This window comes from Phodopus roborovskii, unplaced genomic scaffold, assembly GCF_943737965.1.
Source record: "Phodopus roborovskii unplaced genomic scaffold, PHOROB, whole genome shotgun sequence".
NCBI classification, from domain to species: domain Eukaryota; kingdom Metazoa; phylum Chordata; class Mammalia; order Rodentia; family Cricetidae; genus Phodopus; species Phodopus roborovskii.
The window spans coordinates 57,426,448-57,450,175 of NW_026126480.1; the positions used below are offsets into that span (position 1 = coordinate 57,426,448).

Below are 23,728 nucleotides of genomic sequence, written 5' to 3' on the forward strand. Positions count from 1 at the left end.
AGGGTGGGTCCAGCTGAACCTAGACTAGGTAAAGTAGGCACAGCATTTATCTGGGTAACAGCCTGTGACATGAACTGTGGTATAGAGGGACCTGTGAACAAAGGTGTCCATAAAGAAGCGGCATCTCTTAAGGCCTAGAACTTCAGTGGTTCTGGAAGACTGGAATGTAGCAAGTATAGAGCCTCCCTGCAAATTATCTTGAGCTATCTTTAGCCCTCTTCAATGGCCATGGATCACACCTTTGTAAGTGGCCTTGTTACTGTTAGGTAAATCCTTGGCACACACAGACAGACCCCATAGCTTCCCCCAACTCAAAATCAAAGACTGCCCCGTCAGATAGCACCTGAGGCCTTTTTTTTTTTTTTTTTTTTTTTTTTTTGTACTGTAACTGGCCTATCTGCTGCACCCATGAATATACTGGAAAAGCCTGATAAGACTTTCATTTGCTCTGTTATTAATTATGGAAACTTGGCAAAACCTCTACCAGGCTGGAATGTCACATGTAAGTGCATGACCAGTGACCACTCTCATTTGGTTACAGGAGGAAAGATGTGAAGAGAGAAGTACGGGGAGACTGGGCTTTAAACACCGCACCTCAATAGGAACAGAGCTGAGGGAGGCCCAGTGGCCTCTTGGAGGCTTCTGGGATGTGGGTGGATATCCACAGAGTAGAGCCCTGGCCTCCAAGGACCCTCAGGCCAAAGTAGGAACCAGATATTCCTAGGGTAGGACGAGTAGAGGAAAGGTAACAAGTGGGAGGCCTCTGGCAGTACTACCGTCTGGGGACGAAGTCCAGAGGGAAGGTGACCAAGCAAACAAAGAGCCAGGGTCCAAGTGATATGGTCTCTGGCAGACCGTGGTGGCTTCCCCAGACACAGCCTGGGAAGGTTCCGAGGAAGGAAGACCTCAGCTACTTTTTCTTTTAATTTTCTGAGAATTTCATTTGTAAGTATTAATGTACCTTTCCACTCCTTCCCTACGCTATTTTTAAAATTTTATATTTATCAGGAAAGACATTCAACTTGCAGGAATAGTCAGCCCTTCCACCATGTAAGACTGAAGCTCAGACTCAAGCCAACCATCTCTCCAGTCCTGAATCCTTTTTTTTTTTTTAAATAAAGGGGAGGCAGGGCTTCCATTCACGGTTGTCCTCTAACATTCCAGGCTGTGAATCTCAACCTTTAACATCCTAGAAGAGAGGGATTCTGAGTATCTAGACTTTTAAGTCTACATGGCCTCCTGAATTTTCAAGAAATGATTTAAGGACAAGTTCTCCAAATGAATCACGGTTGCTTCATCTAGAATGTACCAGAATCTGGCTGAGTGGTGCTTTTGCAAGTCTCGGTATTTCCTGTACAACTTTCAGGGAATCCCATACTTTTGCAACATGGGCTGTTTAGCTCATTTTCACCCAGCCTTTCGCCGTCTCCAGCCCCATGAGTTCCTTCTCAGTAACTGGCTTGCGGGAAACTATTTTGGATTGTGCTTTCTCACTTAACATTATTCCATATGCACATTCTGGCAACATACTCATCACACGTTTAGCATCACATGATGTTTAATGACTGCCCTGGTGTTCCTTAAAACACTCTGCTCCACTTTTTATTCGCTGACTGTTTTCCTGAGGAAGCCGCGCCTTCTTTGGGTCTAACCTTCTGTCCTGTGAAGTAAAGTGATTTGTAAACTCTAGTGGCCCTTGGACCCTAATGTGCCAAATGTCTAAGACTTCTTGGATGCGAAGTCCTCAGCAGCTGTAACCACAGAGGGACAACCAGTAGAAGGGAAAGAGTCCCACCCACTATCTGCTGAGAAGTCCCCACTAGAGACAGAAAGCCATTTTGCCTTTCTGGCAGAAATATCACCGAAGCCTGGCAGGGTGATGAAGACTTCTTTATTCTCAGTCCAGCTTCTGTATCCCATGGGGTAATGGGAGCTCTCACGTGTTCCTTCCCTCTCCTCCCCCTCCCCCACAGCAGAACCACAGCCTTCCAGACAGCCCTGCCCCTCCATGACAAAGCACTTTTGGAGCCCAAGCCCTCTGGAGGGACAGAGTGCTGAGTCACTGTCGAACAACAGCCCTCCACCACAAGGCTTCTCCACCCCCACCCCCTCCTCTGGACCGAGCTAATATTCTACAGAACAGAGGGGCCTGCCTCTCCTGGCCTGCTTTTGCTCTGTGCCTCCTGGCTCTGGGAGGCCCCTGTTCAGCTTGTTCTGGGCAGCTAGCCAACTCCCTTCTCAAAGTCACGAGGAGTAGAGGCAACATGGGGGTTGGGGAGGCAGAAGCCTAGTCAACAAAGGTCCACAGACCCAGCCACGTCTTCAGAATCTGGAGACTTGGAGATGGCAGTGCTGGCATTCACTGCTCCCAAAAGGTGGGACTCGACATAAGCAAGGGTGCTCACATTCTTCCCGTTTCCCTTCAAACCCTCGCCCCTTAGTGACCCTCCACAGTAACTGGTCTGCTGTGCTGTTTACTGTAACTAGGGATGCAATTTAACAAGCTGGAGCCAATACTCATTCTCAAAAATTAGTGTGGCAGCCCAAACTTCCTTTCAGTGAGTCTAATTACCCGATTTCTGTTCACCTGGGAGTCTTGGAGAGCCAGCATAGCCAGCCCCAAACCAAGCTGACCTTTCCCCAACAGCCTTCCCCCAAACGTGGGCTTCATCTGCATCTCTCTGGTGCCAGCAATTCAGCTGCCCAGGCTTGAAACCTACATCTCCCCATCTCCCAACCTACACACTATCCAACCCATCCTGTCTTCTCCATAATCTCTCTTCTGCTCTCGTCTCCTATGCTCATTAAAAAACCATAGCAGCTGTCTCCCAACGGGTGCCCAACCCTCTTGCTTGACTGGAATCCAAACTCCACACAAAATGCATTCATTTGTTCAAGCAACAAATAGCACTCAACAAATCACAAGCACCTTGGCAAAGGACTGTGCCTGCTAAAAATGCCTTCCTACCTGGAGCTTTCAATCTACAGGAGCAGGAAAGTCAACCAAATAGTCTGTATAAAAAAGAGTGACTAATACAGGCATCACATAACCTGGTGGTGATACACGGAGTCTGGACACTAGAGAGGCTGAATTAAAGAGGCTCTCTTGAGGCTAGGCTTCAAGATTAGTCTAGGCAATAGGAAAGAAAGAAAGAAAGAAAGAAAGAAAGAAAGAAAGAAAGAAAGAAAGAAAGAAAGAAAGAAAGAAAGGGAAAGGGAAGAAAGGGAAAGGAAAGAAAGGGAAAGGAAAGAAAGAAAGGAAGGAAGGAAGGAAGGAAGGAAGGAAGGAAGAAAGAACTGGACTACAGCAGGAGTACTTCAGTATTAGAATGCCTGATTAGTTTGCCCAGGCCCTATTTCTATCCCCAAGACTGAAAAAAAGCATATTCTACATGCATACACACATATATCTTTATCTTCATCCTTTCTTTTTGGTTTCTCGAGACAGTGTAACAGCTCTAGCTGTCCTGGAACTCACTTTGTAGACCAGGCTGGCTTTGAACTCACAGAGCTCCACCTGCCTCTTCCTCCCGAGTACTAGGATTAAAGGCATGAGCCACCACCACCCAGCAGATCTTCGCCTTTGCTAAGGATAACAAATATCCCCAGCCTAACACACCATTTCTATGTTAACCTCCTTTAAAATACCTTTATCTACCCTTTTCATTTTTCTATCTATTTTTTTAAACCCTTTTAAGCAGTCAAACCTGCTAACTTTTGACAGATTCAAAAGAACATTCCCTACTCCAAATTTGGATAATCTTCTCAACAGTTTTCGTAAAACTTTATAGATTTCAACTTCAAGGGTTGTATTTTTAATTCATCTGGAAGGTATTTTTAAATACAGAATGATTCATTTTTTCCACATGACAATTATGTCGACATTACTGGTTAAAACCCTTCTTCCCTAATTTGAAAGGCATTGCTTTAACTTATATCAAGTTCCCATACGTGTATGGGTAGGAATATCCTGATGTTGATCTCATCTTCCTGTGCCAGTACCATAATTTATTTTAGTATATACAAATGTGTGTATGTGTCTGTATAAGACAATAGCTATGTCAAGCAAAGCTTTCCTTACATTCTTTGCTTTTCTCAAATGCTTGCCAGGGAGTCCACTGACTCCAAGTGAACTTCAGAATCATATCCTCCATCAAGGAAACACTGTATTTTTCACATTTCAGACTATGTTGAATTACAGGTTTAAAGTTGACATGGTAATATGGAGGTTGACCCTTCCTTCAGGATAATAGCACCTCCTTATCACAGTAACTGTTCTGTTTGTTTGTTGTTGTTTGTCTCACGTTATCATTAATCTTATTACCTGGTACTTGGAGTATATGCTGCTGAAAATATTTGATAACTCCCTCCACCCCCAATCTTTCATCACATTTCCTGATGGTGGCTAAAAACAAATGGATGTGGTATCTTCATATTGTCTGAAGGATAAAGTTTAATGACTTTTATGGCACATTAATCTAACTATTTTTTTTCCAAGCACTTCCCAACATGTACTTTGTTTTCTAGGCCAACAGGCACACTTTCTTTAAGGTTCCTGGAACAGGTCAAGCATTTCCATACCTGTGCATATGCTAGTCCCTCTACTGAGAGCCCCTTTGCCCATCTCCATCCTCCACTTTCCAATGGGAGTTTATTCACCACATTTATCTCAGTATCACCCTTAGGGTTGTCTTTCTGAAGTTTGACACTAGGATATTTATCCAGCAGCACACTGCATCTAGAGCCTGAAAGCAACATATGTTTGGGGTTTTTTGTTTGTTTGGTTTGGTTTTTCAAGACAGGTTTCTCTATATTGCTTTGGAGCCTATCCTGAAACTAGCTCTGTAGGCCAGGAGATCCTCCTGCCTCTGCCTCCAGAGTGCTGGGATTAAAGGTGTGTGTCCCCAAAACCGGGTTCATATGTTTGTTTTTAAAAGAATAAATACCATTAGTAATGTAGCATATTTCGGTAGACTTATTTTTAAAAGGGAGAGAGGTGGGGGTAGTCCCTGCTCTCTCTAAACGGTGGCAGGAGAATCAGGAACCAACTTGGGTTGCATAGTTGAGTTCTAGATCACTGTCTGGGTCGTACAGTAACCTTGTCAACACTGTCTCAAAACGGTAACAAAAAGTTTGAAAGTCCAGTGTCCAGCTGAGTATCTGGAAAAGCTTCTGTTAGGGCTCCCATCTTTGTCCAAAGACTAGACTGAGAGCAGCATGGATGGCAGGGGCTAGCTAGATGAAGTGGCTGACCTCTAGTTCTGCTAAAAATTCACATTCATTTTAAAGCTGGACCACAGCTACCAGACACACACAGTTGGCTTGTCCTCCCCAAGGATTCCAGCACCTGTCACCTGCCATTCAGCCCCATCGGCTTTTCTCCAAGGGCAAACCCAAGGTTACTGAGAAAGACAAAGGAGACCATTTTGAAATGGATACACGTGGGTCGCTTCTCCTTTCTTTTCTAATCCAGAGACCTCTCTTAATTTTAAGCATCACCAGGGACTTTTTCAGAAACCTAGGCGGTCCCAGGATTCCCCTATAGAAAGCTGTCCCTGCTCTGAGGAGAAACACCCTCTCAGCCTTTGTTTTTTCAACTGGCCACGGAGTCATGTTTGTTATCAGAAAAAGGCCAGGGTTGCTTGAGTCAGAATGACAGGGCAGACCCGAACCCCCTCTTCCCCAACATCCCCTACTTTTCCTTTACTCTGAAGGAAAGCCGCTCTTTCCCAGTCCAACTTATAACTCGTTCGCCACCTCCAGCACCATGCTTCCATTTTCCTACTTGTAAGACGGAGTCCCTAGCATGACGCATGCCACGATGTAACAACACGTACTGAGCTTAGGGATTTGAAAACCACTCTCAGTGGCACCCCTTGTCCCCATGGGTCCCAAGAACCCAGATAGCACTGCAACAGGGCCACAATCAGCTATCTCCCGCCCCGGGGCACAGAAACAGCTAGCTTGTTGCCAGGCACAGATCTTGCAGAAAGATCAGGGCCTCTTGCGCAGCCTCACACACCCAGGATCGCCCCCGCCCGCGCCCTGCGGGTCTGGGCAGCACGCTCACCGGAAGAGGCGGGTCTCGGCGGCCCGCGGCGCTGATTGGCCAGAGCGCGCCTGACGCGAACTCCCGCTATAAGTGCTGCCCGTCGGCCACCTTCGCCAGACGTTCTCGACCAGAGTCGCCGCGGTTTCCTGCTTCAACAGTGCTTGAACGGAACCCGGCGCTCGACCCCTCCGACCCCAGCCGGCCGCTCCGGGACAGAACCCTTTGCAACCTCTTCGCTCAGCCGCTCCAGCGTCGCCACCGCGCCCGCCGCCGCCATGACCAGCACCGCCCTGACCACCGCGTCTCCCTCGCAAGTGCGCCAGAACTACCACCAGGACTCGGAGGCTGCCATCAACCGCCAGATCAACCTGGAACTGTACGCCTCCTACGTCTATCTGTCTATGGTGAGCGCGGCCTGGGCTTTGGCGGGGCGGGAGTCGGGCGCTGCCTCCCCGGGGCCACTGGGGGGGGGGAGCAGGCGGGGCACGGGTTGGGGCGTGGCCAGCTGCAGGCCTCCCAGCGCCCTTCTGGAAAATGGAGTGTGTTTGCTCCGTCTCAGCCCTGGAATGGCAAGTCTGAGCTTATTAACCCCTGGTGACTCTTGCATAGACCGAACGCGTCATTACACAGACTCCCCGTTCCTGGAGGTCTGTCAGCCGGTCCAGTCAAACCTGCAGTTAATTTTTTGGGGTGTTTTTTTTTTTTTTGCCTTCCGGTCACGTGACCTGCAGGCTTTTTCTGCTTCGGTTGCATCCAGCTCCGATTCCTCTGAGTATGGCGGGTCTGCTTGGTCATGGTATCGAGTGACAGCGTTGGTGCCTGGCGCAGAGGCTTATCTCTTGTGAGCTAAGCCGGACCCCGTCTTCAGCCGCCGTCTCCACCTCTCAGCTCTGCTTATCACAGAGCCTCACTTGTACCGAAACATTATCTCTGGGAATCTCCCCTTCTGCAGTCATCAGTGTTATTCGACCTTGCCCCTGTTGTATCGGTTTTTGCATCTGAGAGTTGGGGCTTAACAGAAGCGGTAGGTAGTTGTTAGATAAAAGCCCACCATCAGTTGCTGGGCAAGGAAGTTTTCCGTGCACTACTAATCTGTTTTTGGAAAACAGGTTTGGAGCAGTGTAGTGAGAACCACTGTGTTTGCCTTGTGGTTGTGCAAGTTATCCAAATAGAAGTGCTTTCCAAGTACATTTGAAACAAGCCTGGGTACCTTGGCCATCGTTCTTCTCTGAACCATCCAGATACACTGAGTACCTGAAACTGAAAATCAGATCTCCTAATATGTTTGTGTTAAAAGTACGGTTGTCACCAGGCATGAGGCATTAATTTTTCAAATCATTCAGTTGCTCAGCTGGAAAGCTTGTATGTGTGTGTTAGCTGTGTTTTTTTTTTTTTTTTTTTTTTTTTTTTTTTTTTTTTATGTGACTGGTGGAGGTGAAGAAAAATGACCTCCCACTGCAGGGTACTCTAGCGCCCTCCCCCTCAGGCAAGAAGATTTGGCCTTGGCTTAGCATTTTTTTCCTCTGCACTAATACAGAACTATAGGATACTCCCTGAAGTCAAGTCCCACAAGTCCTCCCCTCCTGAGGGGAGCAAACATCCTACCACCTACAGTGGACATTCCAGCTTCTGTGCTGTGGGAAATGTAACGTGTACCCTTTCCACTTTCAGTCTTGCTACTTCGACCGGGATGATGTGGCTCTGAAGAACTTTGCCAAATACTTTCTCCACCAGTCTCATGAGGAGAGGGAACACGCCGAGAAACTGATGAAGCTGCAGAACCAGCGAGGCGGCCGAATCTTCCTGCAGGACATCAAGGTGAACAGATCTGGGGGTACCCTACAAGTGAGCAGTTAGCACCTCCTCAGAAAATGATGCTGCACTGGACCTTTGCCCTTGTAATTTTTAGGCTGGTATAAACAGCAGTGAGCAAGCATGTTACGGGGAAACTTGTCAGAGGAAACAAGGCAAAGCATGGTGGTTAGGTGTGAGGTATTTACTGAGGGAGTGTTTGGTGGAGACTGCAGATGAACTGACCCGAATGTTCTATTCAGAAACCAGACCGTGATGACTGGGAGAGTGGGCTGAACGCAATGGAGTGTGCACTGCACTTGGAAAAGAGTGTGAATCAGTCACTACTGGAACTGCACAAACTGGCTACTGACAAAAATGACCCCCACGTGAGTATTGAGTACCCCGGGGGAATGAATGGGGTTAATCATCTGGGGCTTGGGAGAACTGACCAGTAACTTTGTCCCATGTTCTCTTTCCTAGTTGTGTGACTTCATTGAGACACATTACCTGAATGAGCAGGTGAAGTCCATCAAAGAACTGGGTGACCACGTGACCAACTTGCGCAAGATGGGAGCCCCTGAATCTGGCATGGCAGAATATCTCTTTGACAAGCACACCCTGGGACACAGTGAGAGCTAAGCTGACTTCCCCAAAGCCAACGGTGATCTCACTGGTCCATGAGGCAGTGCTTGCATGTTGGGCTGCCATTACCTTTTCTATAAGTCTCGCACCAAAACATCTGCTTAAGTTCTTTAATTTGTACCATTTCTTCAAATAAAGATTTTGGTACCTAGCTGTTGTTGTCTTTGAGATTGAAGGTGTCACAGTTACATTAATGTCACTGAAATGCCTAAAAGAATACTTGTATTTATTCAACTCCTTACTTAGTACGGGAAAGACAGTAAGATACAGGTGTGTTCGGACAGGACTAAGCACCCCTGGTTCCGAATTACTTGCCAGACTGTCATGGGAACAAACTCTAGGGTGTCCACAGCGGTGTGCCTCTGACTGGGTCAGTGTCCTGCTGGCATCCGTGCAGGTGAGGACCAGGCCGTGAAGCATCAATCTTAGGAAAGGTTAGGTGCCTTCTTCATCCCTGTGGAAATGGAGAAAGTTCCCAGCATAAATTGGGAAGGTGCTTAATTAAGATTTTATGGGGACAAAGGTTAAAGCTTTGTTAAACAAACACCTGGGTGATCTATAAAAGTTAATGTCTAGCCCTAGAAGCAAGATGCCTTTTTTGGTTTTCATTTACAAAAAAGTGGATGTTCTCATCACAGATGAAACCCAAGAATGGGGAAGTGGGAAGCAGGATTCCCTGTGACAGCAGTGTGGGCATGGAACGTTTCTATTTGAGCAACAGTGTCCAAGAAACTTAGAGAAATAACTTGTAGGCTTGTGACAGCTTTTAGGCTGTTTTGGAAGCATTAAGTGAGGCCCCAAAGCCCTGACAAGGTATCCCTAGAGACCTCATGGCCTGAGAAGTGGGAGTGCTTGGGTATGGGCTATGGGCAAGTGCTTGCCATGTAAATGATAGAGGTGTGAGGCTTGTCCCTTAGCTACAGCCTAGCTAGAGTCTTAGTTCTCTTGGGGGGGGGGGGAGACAGCCTGGCCCCCTGGCCTTCCCCAAGATGCTCTCCCTCCCTTCAGCATTGTTAATGCAGAGTTACTTTCTGGAAGTATTCCTGCTAATGCCAGCCTCTTACAAGTGGGCCAAAGGTCTCCCACCTCATGGTTCTTGCCAAGGTGGCTGTTAATAACACCCAACTACAGTAAGGACATAGGCTCCTCTACCCATCAGCCATAATGGAATCTTGGGAAAAGAGGGTTACAGGCAGGGGAAATTCAGCTGGTCCCAGTGGACAGACCTGTTTTCTGAGGTAGGATGGGACTCTACATGCTCCTTCAGTATAGTGTGTATGCTGGTTGGCAGCTGATCCAAATGGGGTTCTCTAGGATGTGCTGTGGGTCTCTCTGGAATGTTCAAGTTAAACTCCACAGTTTTCTTCTTCAAGTGACTGGCTTCCTGGTGCTCCTGGGAACCTGCATCACCTAGGAGCAATTCCAACTGTTCAGCACTCAAGAGCACTTCCTCCTCCAGAGGACCTAAGTTTGGTTTCCAGCACCCATATCTGGCAGCTCATAGGCTGCCTAGAACTCTAACTCCAGGGGGTCAAACATCTGACTTCTGAGGGTTACTAGCACACATGTGGCATATAGTCACAACGACACACAACGTACATAAAAACAAACCTTTAAAAGAAAATGTTCTTGGTCTCAAAGGTCATGGGGGTTAGGGTTTTGTCTTTAGTGTCCATACCTGTGACTAAGTAAGGCTCAGGAGGGAAGGCCATGGAAGTGTGGTTGAGGGGTGTCTGTGGGGCACTGTGGTAGCCTGGTCTCTCAAACAGTGGAGTGGCCCTGAAGGTGTCCAGACCCTTCAGTTTCCAGACATGATCATCCTGGTCCCTAGAGTTCTTCCTGGATTTCTTATGCTGGCCCTCGATGTAGGGGTTTTTCTTGGACCACAATAGTTTGGTCTTCGAGTCTGTCCTAGGAGGATGGTGGTCGTTGGACTGCAGCCCTAAGAAGCGCCCAATGATGCCGCCTTGACTGTTCTCATCCTCATCCTCCTCATTTGGTTGAAACTCCATGTCTTCTTTGTCCAGGCTGGAAGGGAACGGGGTGCACAGGTCGGTAGAGCACTGAGAGGGCAGAGTAAGTGCCTGCCCAGGACCGAGGCTGTGCAGCCTTCTCCGTGCCTCAGCTGCTACCTCTCCTGGTGGACCCTGCATTTCCCAGGAAGTCCCTCAAGGTCCAGTTCACTTTAGGCTCTTTCCCTCACTGGCAACATCCAACTCCCCAGCCTAGTATTACAGAGTGTGTGTGTGTGCAACCATGTGTGAATGGGAGCACTTGTGTATGCCTGTGTGAAGATCAGGGGACAATCTCCATTCACATCTTCAGGAGAGTCCTCCACCTTCTTTGGGATAGGGTCTCCCATTAGCTTGAGGTTCACCAATTAGGCTAGTTCTAGGGGTCTCCCTGTCTCTGCTGCTGCACTGGGATTATAAGCACATGCTGCCATGTCTGTCACTGTTACTTCCTTCTTTTATCAACATTAATTCCTTGAGCCCCACAGGCTCCACCTTATCAGCCACCCTGTTAAAGCATCTCTCTCTGGGCAATGGGAACCTCTGCTCCTGGCAAAGTCAGCTCAGATAAGGCCCAGCAGTGTCTAGGCAGAATCTTGAATTTGTTTCCCAGTAGGGAGCAACATCTATCAAAAGGTGTTTGGCTTCCTGGCAGCAGACTTCCTGAGGCTCCAAGACCTTTAACCTGTAAGAAAATGCTTTTTATCCCAGGGTGGCTCCCTTGCATAGACTCAAAATCTCCCTGGCTCTAGGACCTACACAAAGACCAGAAAGAGGTCACCTCTTGGCCAAAGGCAACCTCTGTTCTGTGTCCTGCCCAGTCTTTCTTTGGCCATGGGTTGGAGGCAGGGCCTATGTATCATTACCCTTACCCTCTGGCACACCACCCCAGGTTCAATGCTGGTGTTGAGATGAAACAGGTTCAAAAACATCTTCCGAAATGTTGCTGGTTAAGTTTAATTTCAGTTCTCTGTGACTCTTTGGGTCATAAGAGAACAAAGGGAGAACAGCATGGCACAGTATACAAACATGTCAGATTCTTGAGAGCCTTCTCAGCTGTCATCCAGAGGACTGTGTGGGATGACCCATTTGGCCCCCTGTATCTATGAGGAGTTCAGATGAAATGGGATTGTACAGAGGAAAGCATAGCCGCTGTGGGCAGAAGGAGGCCTTCTCTCTGTAGGACAGTTATTCGGGAGACCCTCTCCTACACGGACTCCCTTACTGTCCCTCCTCTACCCCAGGCTGCCCACACTTCTACGTCCACCCAAAGGCTAGTTTTTCTGGTCAGAGTTATACAGCCGGTCTCAGCATCTCACTGCATCATCACTCAGCCTCTCCTTGGAAAAGTCCTGTTTCTTCCCGGGCCCAGACACCAGGAAGAGGAGACTGGAGTGGAGGGGCTAACACAGCATTGTGGAGGGTTAGGAGTGTGGAGGTAGCTGGGTGTGGTAGAACACAGCACATCTTTAGTTCCAGAACTTGGGAGGCAGAGGCAGAGGGCTCTCTGTGAGTTCTAGGCTAGCCTGTCTATTATAGTGACAGCCAGAGCTATACAAGAGAGATATCCTGTCTCAAGAAAAATTAATAATAATAAAGGTAGAGCAGAAAGCAATGGTAATGGTTCCCTATAGTCCTAGCACTGGAGAGCCTGAGTCAAGAGAATTGTGAATTCAAGGCTAGCCTGGGCTAGTCAGAGATTCTAAGCCAGCTTGGACTACATAGTAAGACATGTCTTCAAAACAAAACAAAACAATGCACCAAAAGCCAGGGTAGTGGTACTTGTCTGTAATCCCCCAAAACACAGTGAGTCTGAAGCCAGCCTGGGCTGTATGAGGCTATCTCAAGAAAAACCAATTGAAAACAAAAAGAATGTGGAGCTGGAACCAGACAGCTAGCTCAGATGTGTTGTTTGTCATGTATGTAACTTTGGCTGGGCAACTTTATTACCCTATTTGTGCCTGTGCTTAATTGTCTGAAATGTACAGATAACAAGCAAAGGTTAGTGGGAGGGAAAAAAAATTGTCTGTAAAGATCATAGTCCAAGCCGGCAGTGGTGCCCCGTGCCTTTAATCCCAGCATTTAGGAGGAAGAGGCAGGTGGTTCTCTGCAAGTTCATGGCCAGCCTGGTCTATAGAATGAGTTCCAGGATAGCTATGGCTACAGAGAGAAATCCTGTCTTGAGGGGGAAAAAAAATGTATTGCCCACTAGCTAGCTCTTACTGTGCATGAATCACATATAAGTAAGAGCTGTTCCAAGCTGCTAGGGAAGCCTTACACTTGAGTATCTTCTCATCCAGTTCTCTGGCACTACCTACCTGATGTTGAAGGTGGAGCCCAAGAAGGAAGGTCGACGAGACTGGGCCGAAGCAGCTGTGTAGGGCGGCTGAGGCTCTATTTCATTCCAGTACATGTCACGCTCCAGGGGAGGCAAATCCTGGTGCATCTCATCCACAGACAACAGGGATACCTGGTTGCCAAGGACAGAGAGGGGTATCCAATAGAATGGGCAGCCCACACAGGAACATGAGCTTGCCTGACGCCTTAGGAAACGTCAGTTTGCTCTCTTTGGGCCTCAGTTTCCCCACCTGAGGTACTGAAGAAATTGATGCTTACTTGCAGCCTCCGGAGTTGAGATGTGAATTCTGGGAATGAATGATTGACTGAGGAAAGGGCTGATGGTTGAAAATGGGAGGACAATATACTGTGGGGGGGTCTCCCTGAAAAACTGCTGGGTCCCCTCTTTGGATCCAGTTTGAGAAGGGTCCACGACACAGTCTTCTCCCTACCCCCCATACCTGCAGGTTTCTGTCAATGATAAAGTTGGTCTCAAAATCATCATCATCCTCACCGAAGGGGTTGATGAGTTGCTCTGCCACCTTGGGGGTGGGGGTGGGGTGGGAGGTGAAGGTTCTGAGAACCTTGACATTCTGGTTCCCATCCTAAGCCATGGGTCCTGCCATTTCCATTCCCTCATGATGCTCTCCCTGTCTAACAACTGTCTTCAAGCCACCATACTGGGCCTCAGCACCCTCTCCACGGGGTTTCCACATACTTGGTCTCTACTCTTCTAGCCCTCTCACTGTCATGAGCCAGCCTGCCTCTGAAGATCACAGCTGTCCCTTCCTATGCACTCAGCCAAATCACCACCTTGATTCCACCCATGTAGCTAACTAACCTCAAGTTGCATTGATTTATTTTTGGAAACTTATCTTCCAATATGCATGCATTTGTTGTTTTATGGCATCAGAATTAATGCCGAATTACAGTGGCCAGAAGGGGGGGAGGGGGAGTTTCCTGGACACTAATATCTAAAATCCTAAAGCAAAGCTCCACAGGGGTATGACTATTTTGTGGGTCCAGAGGACATCCTGATAGCTAGTGAGGCGTCTCAGATCATTTCAAGCATAAAAGTAGTATAGTCTAGTTGAGTCTTTAAAAAACAAAGGTAGCTGGGAGAAGGTATATTGAGACAGAATGTCTTTCTCTGTGTGTCTCTCTCTATCTCTATCTGTGTGTGTGTGTGTGTGTGTATGTGTGTGTTGTGCGTGGCCTTTTTTTTTAGCTGTTTTGTCTTCCTCCCAGGTGCTACTGGCCATAACCCCTCTGGCCATGCCTATAGCATGGGGGAGGGTGGTATTCAGCGAGGCCTACCTTCAGCCAGCCCATGTAAAATAAGAATTGCAGGATGGTGAAGATAGGCACAACGAGGTCCATCTCATGGCCTGGGTAGTTCTTGGCTGGATTCAAAAACTGCCGCCCCACCAAGCATGCGAGGAAAAAGCTGTATACTGCCACTGTCACCACCTGGGAGAAGAAAAGGCACAGGTGGCAGCAAAGGGCTAAGCAGAGACCCTGGGACTGGGTCTTAGGCTTTGAGTTTAAAGCCTTGCTCTAACCTCCACACTCACGTCACGGTTTCTATTTGCCCTTCTTCTTTGTGCGTGTGTGCGTGTGTGTGTGTGTGTGTGTGTGTGTGTGTGTTGTTTACTTTTATTTTTGAGACAGGGTCTCATATATCCCAGGCTGGCATGAAACTCACTATGTAGCCAAGGATGACCTTGAACCTCCGATCCTCTGGCCACCAGATCCCTAGTGCTAGAGATACAGGTGTGTGACAGTTTCACCCAATACCAAAGATCAAAACCAGGATTCATGCATATGGCAAACATTACCCAATGAGCTCTATCCTCTCCAATTGCTCCTCTTTGAGACCAGGTCGGCTGCACTCCCTCTGCTGCACTGGACAGGTAGGAGCACAGATGCTTTGACCTCACAACTAGGAAGAATCTTCCAAGTCCAGGCCCAACTCTCAGGCTGAGATCTCCAGGGAAGTGTGCTTTCTGGATCATCCTAGCTGCCGATTTCCCTCAGGGACAGCCTCACCAGTCTGGTCCTTACCTGTGTGTACACCAGTGGGATGCTGATCCAGTCATAGGCATACAGATGTCCACACTGAGTACGCAAGGTGCACATCTCCTGGAGGGTGGGGGAAAAGGAGACGGTGCTGGCCACCACCTGCTCCCCCAGAACCTCCCGCAGCTCTCCCCCAGATACAATGCAACAGTGTTCATAGAATAGCCTTGGCTGTGTGGTCATAGGCAGTTCACTAGACCCCTCTGTGTCTCACTCAGAGAGGGGCCACCTTGGGCTATGAAATTGTGTTTGCAAATAGCATACACCACCAGGACAGGCTGTGGGAAGAGCCTCCAGCCTTCTCTTTAAAGGAAGCCACAACCCTTCCCACTGCATCCCATCTGTGGGCTCACGTTTATCAGGTTCTGGAGCAGGACAGTGTCCCGGATTCGACCTCCAACATAGGCCTTCATTGACAGGTTGGCAAACCACACCCAGGGCACCCAGAATGTGTTGTGTGGTAGGCCCAACTTCTGCAAGTGCTTATATTCCCCAGGGGTCATAAAGCCTGCAGGGCAGAGTGGACAAGGCAACAGGTAACCCTGCAAAAGAAGCAGCCTGCACCAGGAAACCCAGCCAGCCTGTCTGAGCCCCTAGGGACTTTTGTGCTTTTATCATGTTTGTTGCAATACACAAAATTACTGAGCCCCAGTTAGGCGCTGCTCTGGATCACACGGGACAGGAGGTAAGAGGTAGAGGGCTTTAGAGTCAGGCTCCAGAAAAGTCAAGAGAGAGCTAGGGACCCAAGTCAAGCCATCCAGTCTGGAAACTGGAGATCAGGACAGGCAGATCCGGATCCCATCAGTCCCCAAGCCCCCACTTCTTCCCTTATCCCTGCTTTGACCTTTCTCAAATCCCTACCTTTTTAGTTTAGTCTGGCCTCGCCCCTCTTCTAGCACTGATTCTGACCCCATTAGTCCTGCCCCATTTCACCCTCTTCAAGTCCGGGGGGGGGGGGGAGGGGGCTCTGGCTCCACCCAGCGTCAGCTCCCGCCACGCCTCTGGTCAGCTCCGTCTCTGCGGCCCCGCCCACTCCAGGAGCTGCTTACCTGCTTGCACCAGGTGCTTAAGACTGGGAAAACGCTTGTAGACCGCGGTGCTGATGCTGCGCAGGATGAGCACTTGGCCCAGGATGGCATAGCGGATGAGTGTGCGCCTCAGCAGCCGACCTTGCTCGTCCTTGCCCTCCACGAAGCCTGACACCTGGCTCATGAGGCGGTCGGGCCAAGGCAAGCTCTCGTACTGATTCCACCAGCGGGTAACCACCACCGTCACATAGAAACCTGGGCAGGAGGGATGAGGGACGAGGGGCGAGGAGCCGGGCTGTGGCCAGAGACCAGCGCCGGGTGAAGCCTCGGCTTCTGCGTCTTCCTGATACATGTGGGCCCCGCCTCAACTTTTTTTTAGAGGGCCACTGGCCCACCTTCTCCCACTCCCCACCTCTGATGGAGGTCTGCCCATTGTGTGTCTGGAGCTAGGGGGCGACCACTGGACCCCAAACAACCGCAAGGGGGCGCTCACCCAGAACAAAGGATATAGGGATGAGCTGAATGTAGTTGTCGCAGTACAAAGCCAGCTTCTCAAACAACAGCTGCTGTTCATCCGAGAGAACCATTCTGGAAGTGGGTGAGGCATTGAGAGGAAGTTTCTAAGAATACGTCCCTGCACCCGGCCGGGGGTTGGGGGGAAGAGCGGGTCTATCTGGTATTGTCCTTTCCACTGGTCTGGCCCAGGGAACCATTTCTCCAGCCCTAGTTAATTAATTCTTTGAGATAACTAATGTCTTGCTATATAGCTCTGGCTGTCCTAGAACTCCCTATGTAGACAAGGCTGGCCTCAAACTTACAGTTGTTGCTCCAGTAGAGAACATGAGTTCAGTTCCCAGCACCCACATGGCAGCTCACAACCATCTATAACTCCAGCTCTAGAGGATCCAATGTCCTCTTCTGACCCCCACAGGCACCCCCCCCCCATGGTACACAGACATAAATGAATGCAAAATACTCATACATGTAAAATAAAATTTAAAAAATCTAAAAAATACAGGCAATTAATTTTTAAAATACTAAATACCGATGTGCTGTTATTAGGACAAACTCCAGAATTGCAGGCAGTCAATATTTTTCAATACATAGCAGACATGATTTCTTTTTAAATTTTCTTATTTATGTGTTTATTTCTTGTGTTTGTGAGAGAGGTCAAATGTATGTGTGCACATGCCATGCACATGTGTGGGGGTTAGAGGAGAACTTATGGGAGTTGGTGCTCTCCTGTAATTTGTGGGTCCTGGGGATTGAACTTGAACCATCAGGCCTTCTTGCCTTCCAGGTACTTCTACTTACTGAGCCATCTCGTCGGCCCATGCTTTTTCACTTAAAATGTGATCAGATATTCTATGAATGTACCTGTCTGACATGCTATTGTTCATAAAAACATTGTATTGAAATAAACATATTAAACTGTATCATGAGAGCCTGAGTGTCTCAGTTGGACTATGCTCCTGAGTCACCTCTGATCTGATTTGTGTGGTGTGGTGTGGTGTGGTGTGGTGTGTGTGTGTGTGTGTGTGTGTGTGTGTGTGTGTGTGTGTTGGGGATCAAGTCCAAGATAACACATATACACATATACCAGCCAAATATTTCTCTGAGCCTCTGAGCTACATGCCTAGCGCTATGTTTTTTTTTTTCCCCTTCTTAATCCCCAGCTTCCACCCCAGTGGCCAAGGATTGGCTGCAACATTGGACCCTCTCTCCTCCCCATCTCCTCACTACTCCCCAACTCCCATTTCCACTCTGCCAGTAGGCTTGGAGACCCCGCCCCCAGGTGCTCTGCCCCTTTACCCCAGAATCTCTTACCTATAGACTGCACGGATGGCATAGTAGAGGAACATGAAGATGAGGAATTCCCCATACAGCAGCTTGTAGATGCTGCCTCGCCAACACAGGAGCAGGCAGGAGAAGGAACCGAGACGGGCATTGGCTACTTTGTTTGTGTAGGTGATAGTCATGGCTTGTCACTGGCAGCAGTAGGTGGGCTTGGGTCCTGGTCAGCAGGCAGAGGGTGACATGGAGATGGGTAGGAAGCAAAGACTAAGTTCTGGCCTGGGACTCATATGAGTTTAGTCCTGCCTTATCCAGGGCCTCTGTTTTCTAGCCTGGGACACAGAAGGTTGAAGTAGGAACACAATTAGACACTGGGCAGGTCTGTGAATTGCTATGTGCCCTTGATTTTGTATAATGACAAAGGTGGCTGTAAGGGCAGCAACAGCATTCACACAGAGTTCACAGTCTCAGAGCAAGACATCATGAGTTCTCAGTCCAGTTCCCCCCCTTCCTCAACTACACTGGAGTAAGTAGCTCAGAACCCAGGCTTGCCCTGTTCAGGGCCATCCCCATCCCCAGCACATAGCATAGCAGGAGGGAATATCCTACTGATGGGTACTGGATGGTGACCCCAGGACCTTTCCACCTGCTGTTGTAGCCAGCTCGGGGGATGGATGCTTTTCCTGAGGTAACCCCATAGCTCATCTAGATAAAATGTCCCCAGCCATCCTACTGGAAATAATGCCTCAGTTGTCAGCAGCAGTGTTTTCCAGTTTGTTTGATCCTTCTACCGGGTGTATGGCTCTATGGGAAGTCATGCGACACAGGGCACTCCTGCTTACTGTTTGTTCCCTTCTCCCACTGGAAGCTCTCAGTGTGTTCTTGGAGCAGATGCTCAATGCAAACTGACTAAAGCCATGATTGACACCCCCTTTCCACCTCCCTCACATGTGCTGTCAACATGTGCCCATCATACCACACACACAAAAGCCGTCATCCACCCCTTCAGGCCCGCATAGCCCCAGTGCTGTCCATCTGGGGGCAACCCTTACTCACAGGTGGGGGTCCGGCAGTTCAGGCAACCCCATAAAAGATCTGGCCACTGGGTCGACAGGATTCTCTGAGACCCTGAAGCAGGTACCCCTGCCCATACTTGGAGGCTGGCACTGCCCACCTACGTACATGCTGAGTTGTCACCTGACTTTCTAAGCTAAAGCTCCCACAAAGGAGCCCTTGTCTCCGTCCCTCCTGTAATCTGCTTGGAGCAGCAGCCAGCACCGCCTGGGCAGTGTCCCTCTAATTCCTTCCTGGGACTCTTGAGCTAAGAACAGGGCTGGAATTGGGGCTCACACCCCCTCTTCCATGGCTGTAAACTTTAGAATTGAGAAATCTGTGCCACCATCACTGTGTCCTGACTCCTGAGGTCTTTCAGAGAAAGTTGGGGGCAGGATTGAGCTTCATCTAAGGTACCAGGAGCTCAGGAGGAGTCTTGTCCAGGCCTCTGGGGGCCCTTCCAGAAAGAACTACCTCCCACTGGCTTCTAATAACCTACTTGCTAGCCCTGACTGGCCCTCAGCATTCCCATCTCAAAAGGATGTGTTGCTTTGGAATTTCATCAGCTCAGTAAGTGACAGCAATCTACATAGACTGGTGAGAAGCTCTGATTGGCTGCTGGTGACATCACAGGTCGTGGTGGCTGTGATTGGTCGGCAGGTAGAGAAAGAGAAAGGGGGACCGGAAGGCCTGGTGTGGTGACCGGACTTGGGGGGAGAAAACTAACAACCTGCTTGCTGTTCAAACTATCTAATCCAAACCTAATCCAAACCGCCTGACAGAAACAAAGGCACACGCCCATGCCCCCCCGCCCCCGGGGCAGCTGGGTAGCATCTCAGCAGCTGGGCAGAACTTAGCACACCAGGTTCTTCTGAGCATCAGGCTAAGATGGGAGTTTACCAACAAACTCATCTCACATGAAGAGCACAGACTGACTGCAAGGAGCCCGGGTTCTCGGTCTTCACTGACTGCAACAGTTGCCAAGACATTTACCAAATACGCAGCGTCTCTGCTCTTTCTCAGGAGGCTGATGCTGCGTCCTTGGAGATGTTGCATTTTTATCAAGTACTGCAAGAGTCTATGACTTGGGTGGTCTTGGGAACCACACTTCTGGAAGCCCCAGTTTATAGTTTGACCCTGAGCCTTCAAAAGAAGCCACCCTCCTACTCGCTGCTTCTGTCCTTCTCCCACCACTCCACTCCCTAAGGAGGCTGAGCTTGCAGGTGATTCTGGCCTCTATAAGTCTCTGTCCAGAAAGTGGTGGGAAACAGCTATTTCACCATGACCTCGACTGACTACTTTTCTAATCACAGCGGACAATAAAGCTGGTGTTATCCTGAGAGTCTGCTGAGACCCAGGACAACCTTGGAGGAAAAGCAGCCACTCCTCCCTCCCCACCATGCCCCTGTCCTCAGTTGATCAAAGAAGGGACAGGACCTATGGGAACCCGAGCTTTCACCCGGAAAGAGGGTGAAAATAAGTGGTGCCCGGAGAGTGAGGGATAACAGACAAGTCAGGCCTGGGGTGGATCTGCAGAGCATGGTGTCTGTGCCCCGCCCGACAGGTGAAGACTTGCCTGGCCCAGACACTGGTTTGCAGTTGCGATGTATAGCCCAGGCTGAGAATTGCTGTGGATTCTTGCTTTCCCACTTTATCCCAACACATAGTGACGCTCAGAAGAGAGTTTACCACATACTAGGTGATTTTAAACACACACACACACACAATAAGATGCTTGTCATGTATGCATGAGGTATTTCCAGTACCCCCTCATGTAAAAAGCAGGGTATGACATGCCTCTATAACCTTGGTGCTGAGTGGTATAGATAGTAGGATACCTGGAACTCACTGGCCAGCCATTCTAGTCGACATGCACTCCAGGTTCAGTGAAGAGACTCTGTCTCAAAAAATAAGGTGGTGGTCAGGTGGGGTGGCTTATGTCTCTGATTGCAGCACTTGGGAAGCAGAGGCAGATTGTGATCTCGGTGAGTTCAAGGCCAGCATGGTCTATAGAGTGAGTGTCAGGACAGCCAGAGATACACGGTAAGACCTTATATAAAAAACAAACAAATAAACAAACAAACAAGGCGGAGAGCCATGGCCCCCACATGCATGTATGTGCACACACGTATACATACTGCCCCTACCGTCTTCATGTTTTATTTGAGGCATGTTCTCATGCAGCCCAGGATAACTGAATTTGCTATGTATCCCAGGAGGGCATTTTACTTCTAACGGTCCTGCCTCTACTTCCTGAGAGCTAAGATTACTTGTGTGAACCACCATACCTAGTTTGTGCAGTGCTGGGGATCCAGCGCAAGTACTCCTCTTACTGAGATACATCTACAGCACAATACTATGTACTTAAAGTTGAACATGTTCAACATCAACAGTGATGCTCACATTTTGTTTTAGATTTAAAAAAAAAAAAAAGGCAGCAAACCCTTTCTTTGATGGATTCCTGCATGCCTTATGTTCTCCACTAGAGGGCACCATTGACTTGGTTCTTGTGGGGAAAGCCTGGTCCAGCTATCCAGGTGTCAATGAAGATCTGAGCTGGCTTTGGAAGACTCTGTTGTCTCCCTGACCATTGCCAGTAGATACTGAATCCTTTAAAAGAGCTGGGAGGTGTTGGATCCCTTCTTCCCTTTTCTATGAAGCCCAGGCTCCTCATTATTAGGCCAGAAATCCCTACAGATCACTCCTGGTGCTGCTCCCTGCCCATCCCAGATGTGCCAGGATGTCTCCAGAGACGCTCTGTGAACAAGCTGCTCCTGGATTCGCTCCACTCTATACTCCAACATAAAACATGGTATCCCACAGATCTCAGACACGAGAATGTCTCCGGCAACCAAGCAGGCCTCAGGTAACAGTAAAGGCAAAGACATACCTGGATGTGGGAGCCCAGAATGACCCCTGCAAGGAGAGTGCCCAACTCAGCCAAGACCATTCCACAAGAAAGTTATTCAGCAAAACATCTCTGACGCCAGCATAGAACCCATTCTAACCTCTGCCTCTAAGAAGTCAGAGTTGAGTGACAACTAGAGAGTTTGCTTGTTTGTTTGTTTTGTTTTTCGAGACAGGGTTTCTCTGTATTGCTTTGGAGACTGTCCTGGAAGTAGCGCTTGTAGATCAGGCTGGCCTTGAACTCACAGAGATCCTCCTGCCTCTGTCTCCCGAGTGCTGGGATTAAAGGCCTGTGCCACCAATGCTCAGCTTAGAGAAATATTTTAAAACTTCCAGTAGAGAATGAGAGCTACAAAGCCAAAGAGACCAGAGAAACTCCGAGTGGGAGCACTAGAGTTGGGGCTTGGACGGGAATAGGAGTTTACAGAGCTGAGGTGTCAGTGCATAAGAACAGCCCATGGCAGTCACTGGGGGGAAGCATTACTGGGGGACAGTTGAGTATAAGACACTCAGGGGACACTGGAGCTCAAGGCAGACCTTTTGACCAAGATCACATCACTACCAACGATCTAAGACTAGAACCTGGGACCATAAGTCTTTTGCCTTTGGATCCTGGGCCCTTTTAACCCCCAACCATGACCTCTGCCTTGGAGGGGGGCTACCCACTACCTGAGGCTTACCTGTTAGGGTCTCTGTTGGGGTTGAAGGGAGATCTGAGTAATAGGGGCTGTGCAGAGAATACTTTGATGGTAGCAGAGCCCATGTTCTCTAGCCCCCTGATAGAGAGCCATGTCAGGGAGCAGGTAGAGCACAGCTGGGCTGACGGGTGAAGGTTCCAGACCCAGAACATTATAGCCTTCTCATCTAGGATCACCATGGCAACAGGAGCATCACAGAGGACCTGACCTCTGCCAGGCAGGTAGAAGAGGACCAGACTTGGCAGAGGGCAGTAGGCAGGAGGCCCTGGGGTGGGCCTGGTGGGCCTGGCTACTGTCTCCAGGCTCTGCATAGGGTGCCTGCCAGCCCACTCTCCTCCCCTGTGTCAATCACAGACCAAATAGGGCAGAGGTCAAGAGAAGAAAGAGGTGGGTGAACACAGTCGGACAGGGAGGCAGAGGACATACAGTGCCACTCCAGGGACAGGAAGAAAGACAGCCAACACCTCTTCCCTGACACCAGGCAGACCTGATTGCTAAAGCTCTTGGGGACACTGACACATAACCTCTGACCCCTTCAGGGGGACAACAGGGACAACGTGAGGCAGGGAAAGGCTGGGACACAAGTCAGTCCAGCATCACTAAGCCATATCCAGCCAATAGCAATGAGCTAGTACAGAATAGACCCGAACTGACCCAAAAAGAGACACATGGTGAGAATTCAGCACAGTCTGGGGGAGAGCTGGGATCCCTGAGCTGTGCTTGGCTTCATGGACCCCACCCTGCGGAGACCAGCCAGGTGAGGCCCTGACCCTACCCCACCCTTTCACCCAATCCCCACCTGTTTAGTGAATCTCTTTTAAAAGCCAAGGCTCCTGCATTCTGAGAACATACTGTGATGGTGAGCTGAGTAATTTCTTGTTTTTATGTGTATAGATGCTTAGCCTGCACATTTGTCTGTGTAACGAATGCATGCCTGGTACCTGCGGTAGCCAGAAGAGGGTATTGGATCCCTTGAGACTTGAGTTATAGGCGGTTGTAGTCACAGTGTGGGTGCTGGGGATCAAAGCCAGATCCTCTGGAAAAATAGCCAGGGCTCTTAACTAGTGAGCCACCTCTGTAGTTCAAGAGTCCGTTCTTGATATAACAATGTACTACATAGTCTAAGCTCCCAAGAGGAGAAATGGTTCTAGAAAGCATAGCCTTTTCTCCAAGGGCTCTTTGGCTTCAGTGAATTGCTTTTCCTGTCCAACTCTTCCTAGAGCATGGACTCCGCACTGAGGCCCCTTAGCATGCATCATACTATACTGAAGTTTGTTGAGATGTAGGACTCTTAGGCTTCACCCCAGAGCCCCTGAATCACAATCTTGAATT

At 49.0% G+C, this 23,728-nt stretch overlaps 2 protein-coding genes across 2 annotated transcripts; one reads left to right on the forward strand and one right to left on the reverse strand.

Annotated features, from left to right (window-relative positions):
* The first annotated feature begins 6,173 nt into the window (after window positions 1-6,173).
* Fth1 (ferritin heavy chain 1) lies at window positions 6,174-8,656 on the forward strand. Its single transcript, XM_051193917.1, has 4 exons — window positions 6,174-6,456; window positions 7,724-7,870; window positions 8,107-8,232; window positions 8,327-8,656. Exons 1-4 carry the CDS (start codon window positions 6,328-6,330, stop codon window positions 8,483-8,485), a joined length of 561 nt encoding a protein of 186 aa, XP_051049874.1. The 5' UTR covers window positions 6,174-6,327; the 3' UTR covers window positions 8,486-8,656.
* Window positions 8,657-9,674: 1,018 nt separating this feature from the next.
* Window positions 9,675-22,547, reverse strand: Best1 (bestrophin 1). The gene is made up of 11 exons (XM_051192155.1): window positions 22,379-22,547; window positions 17,772-17,958; window positions 16,438-16,532; window positions 15,966-16,199; window positions 15,270-15,424; window positions 14,902-14,979; window positions 14,155-14,307; window positions 13,299-13,379; window positions 12,819-12,970; window positions 10,167-10,516; window positions 9,675-9,898 (listed from the first exon to the last, which is right to left on the reverse strand). Exons 2-11 carry the CDS (start codon window positions 17,921-17,923, stop codon window positions 9,675-9,677), a joined length of 1,674 nt encoding a protein of 557 aa, XP_051048112.1. The 5' UTR covers window positions 17,924-17,958; window positions 22,379-22,547.
* Window positions 22,548-23,728: the final 1,181 nt, after the last annotated feature.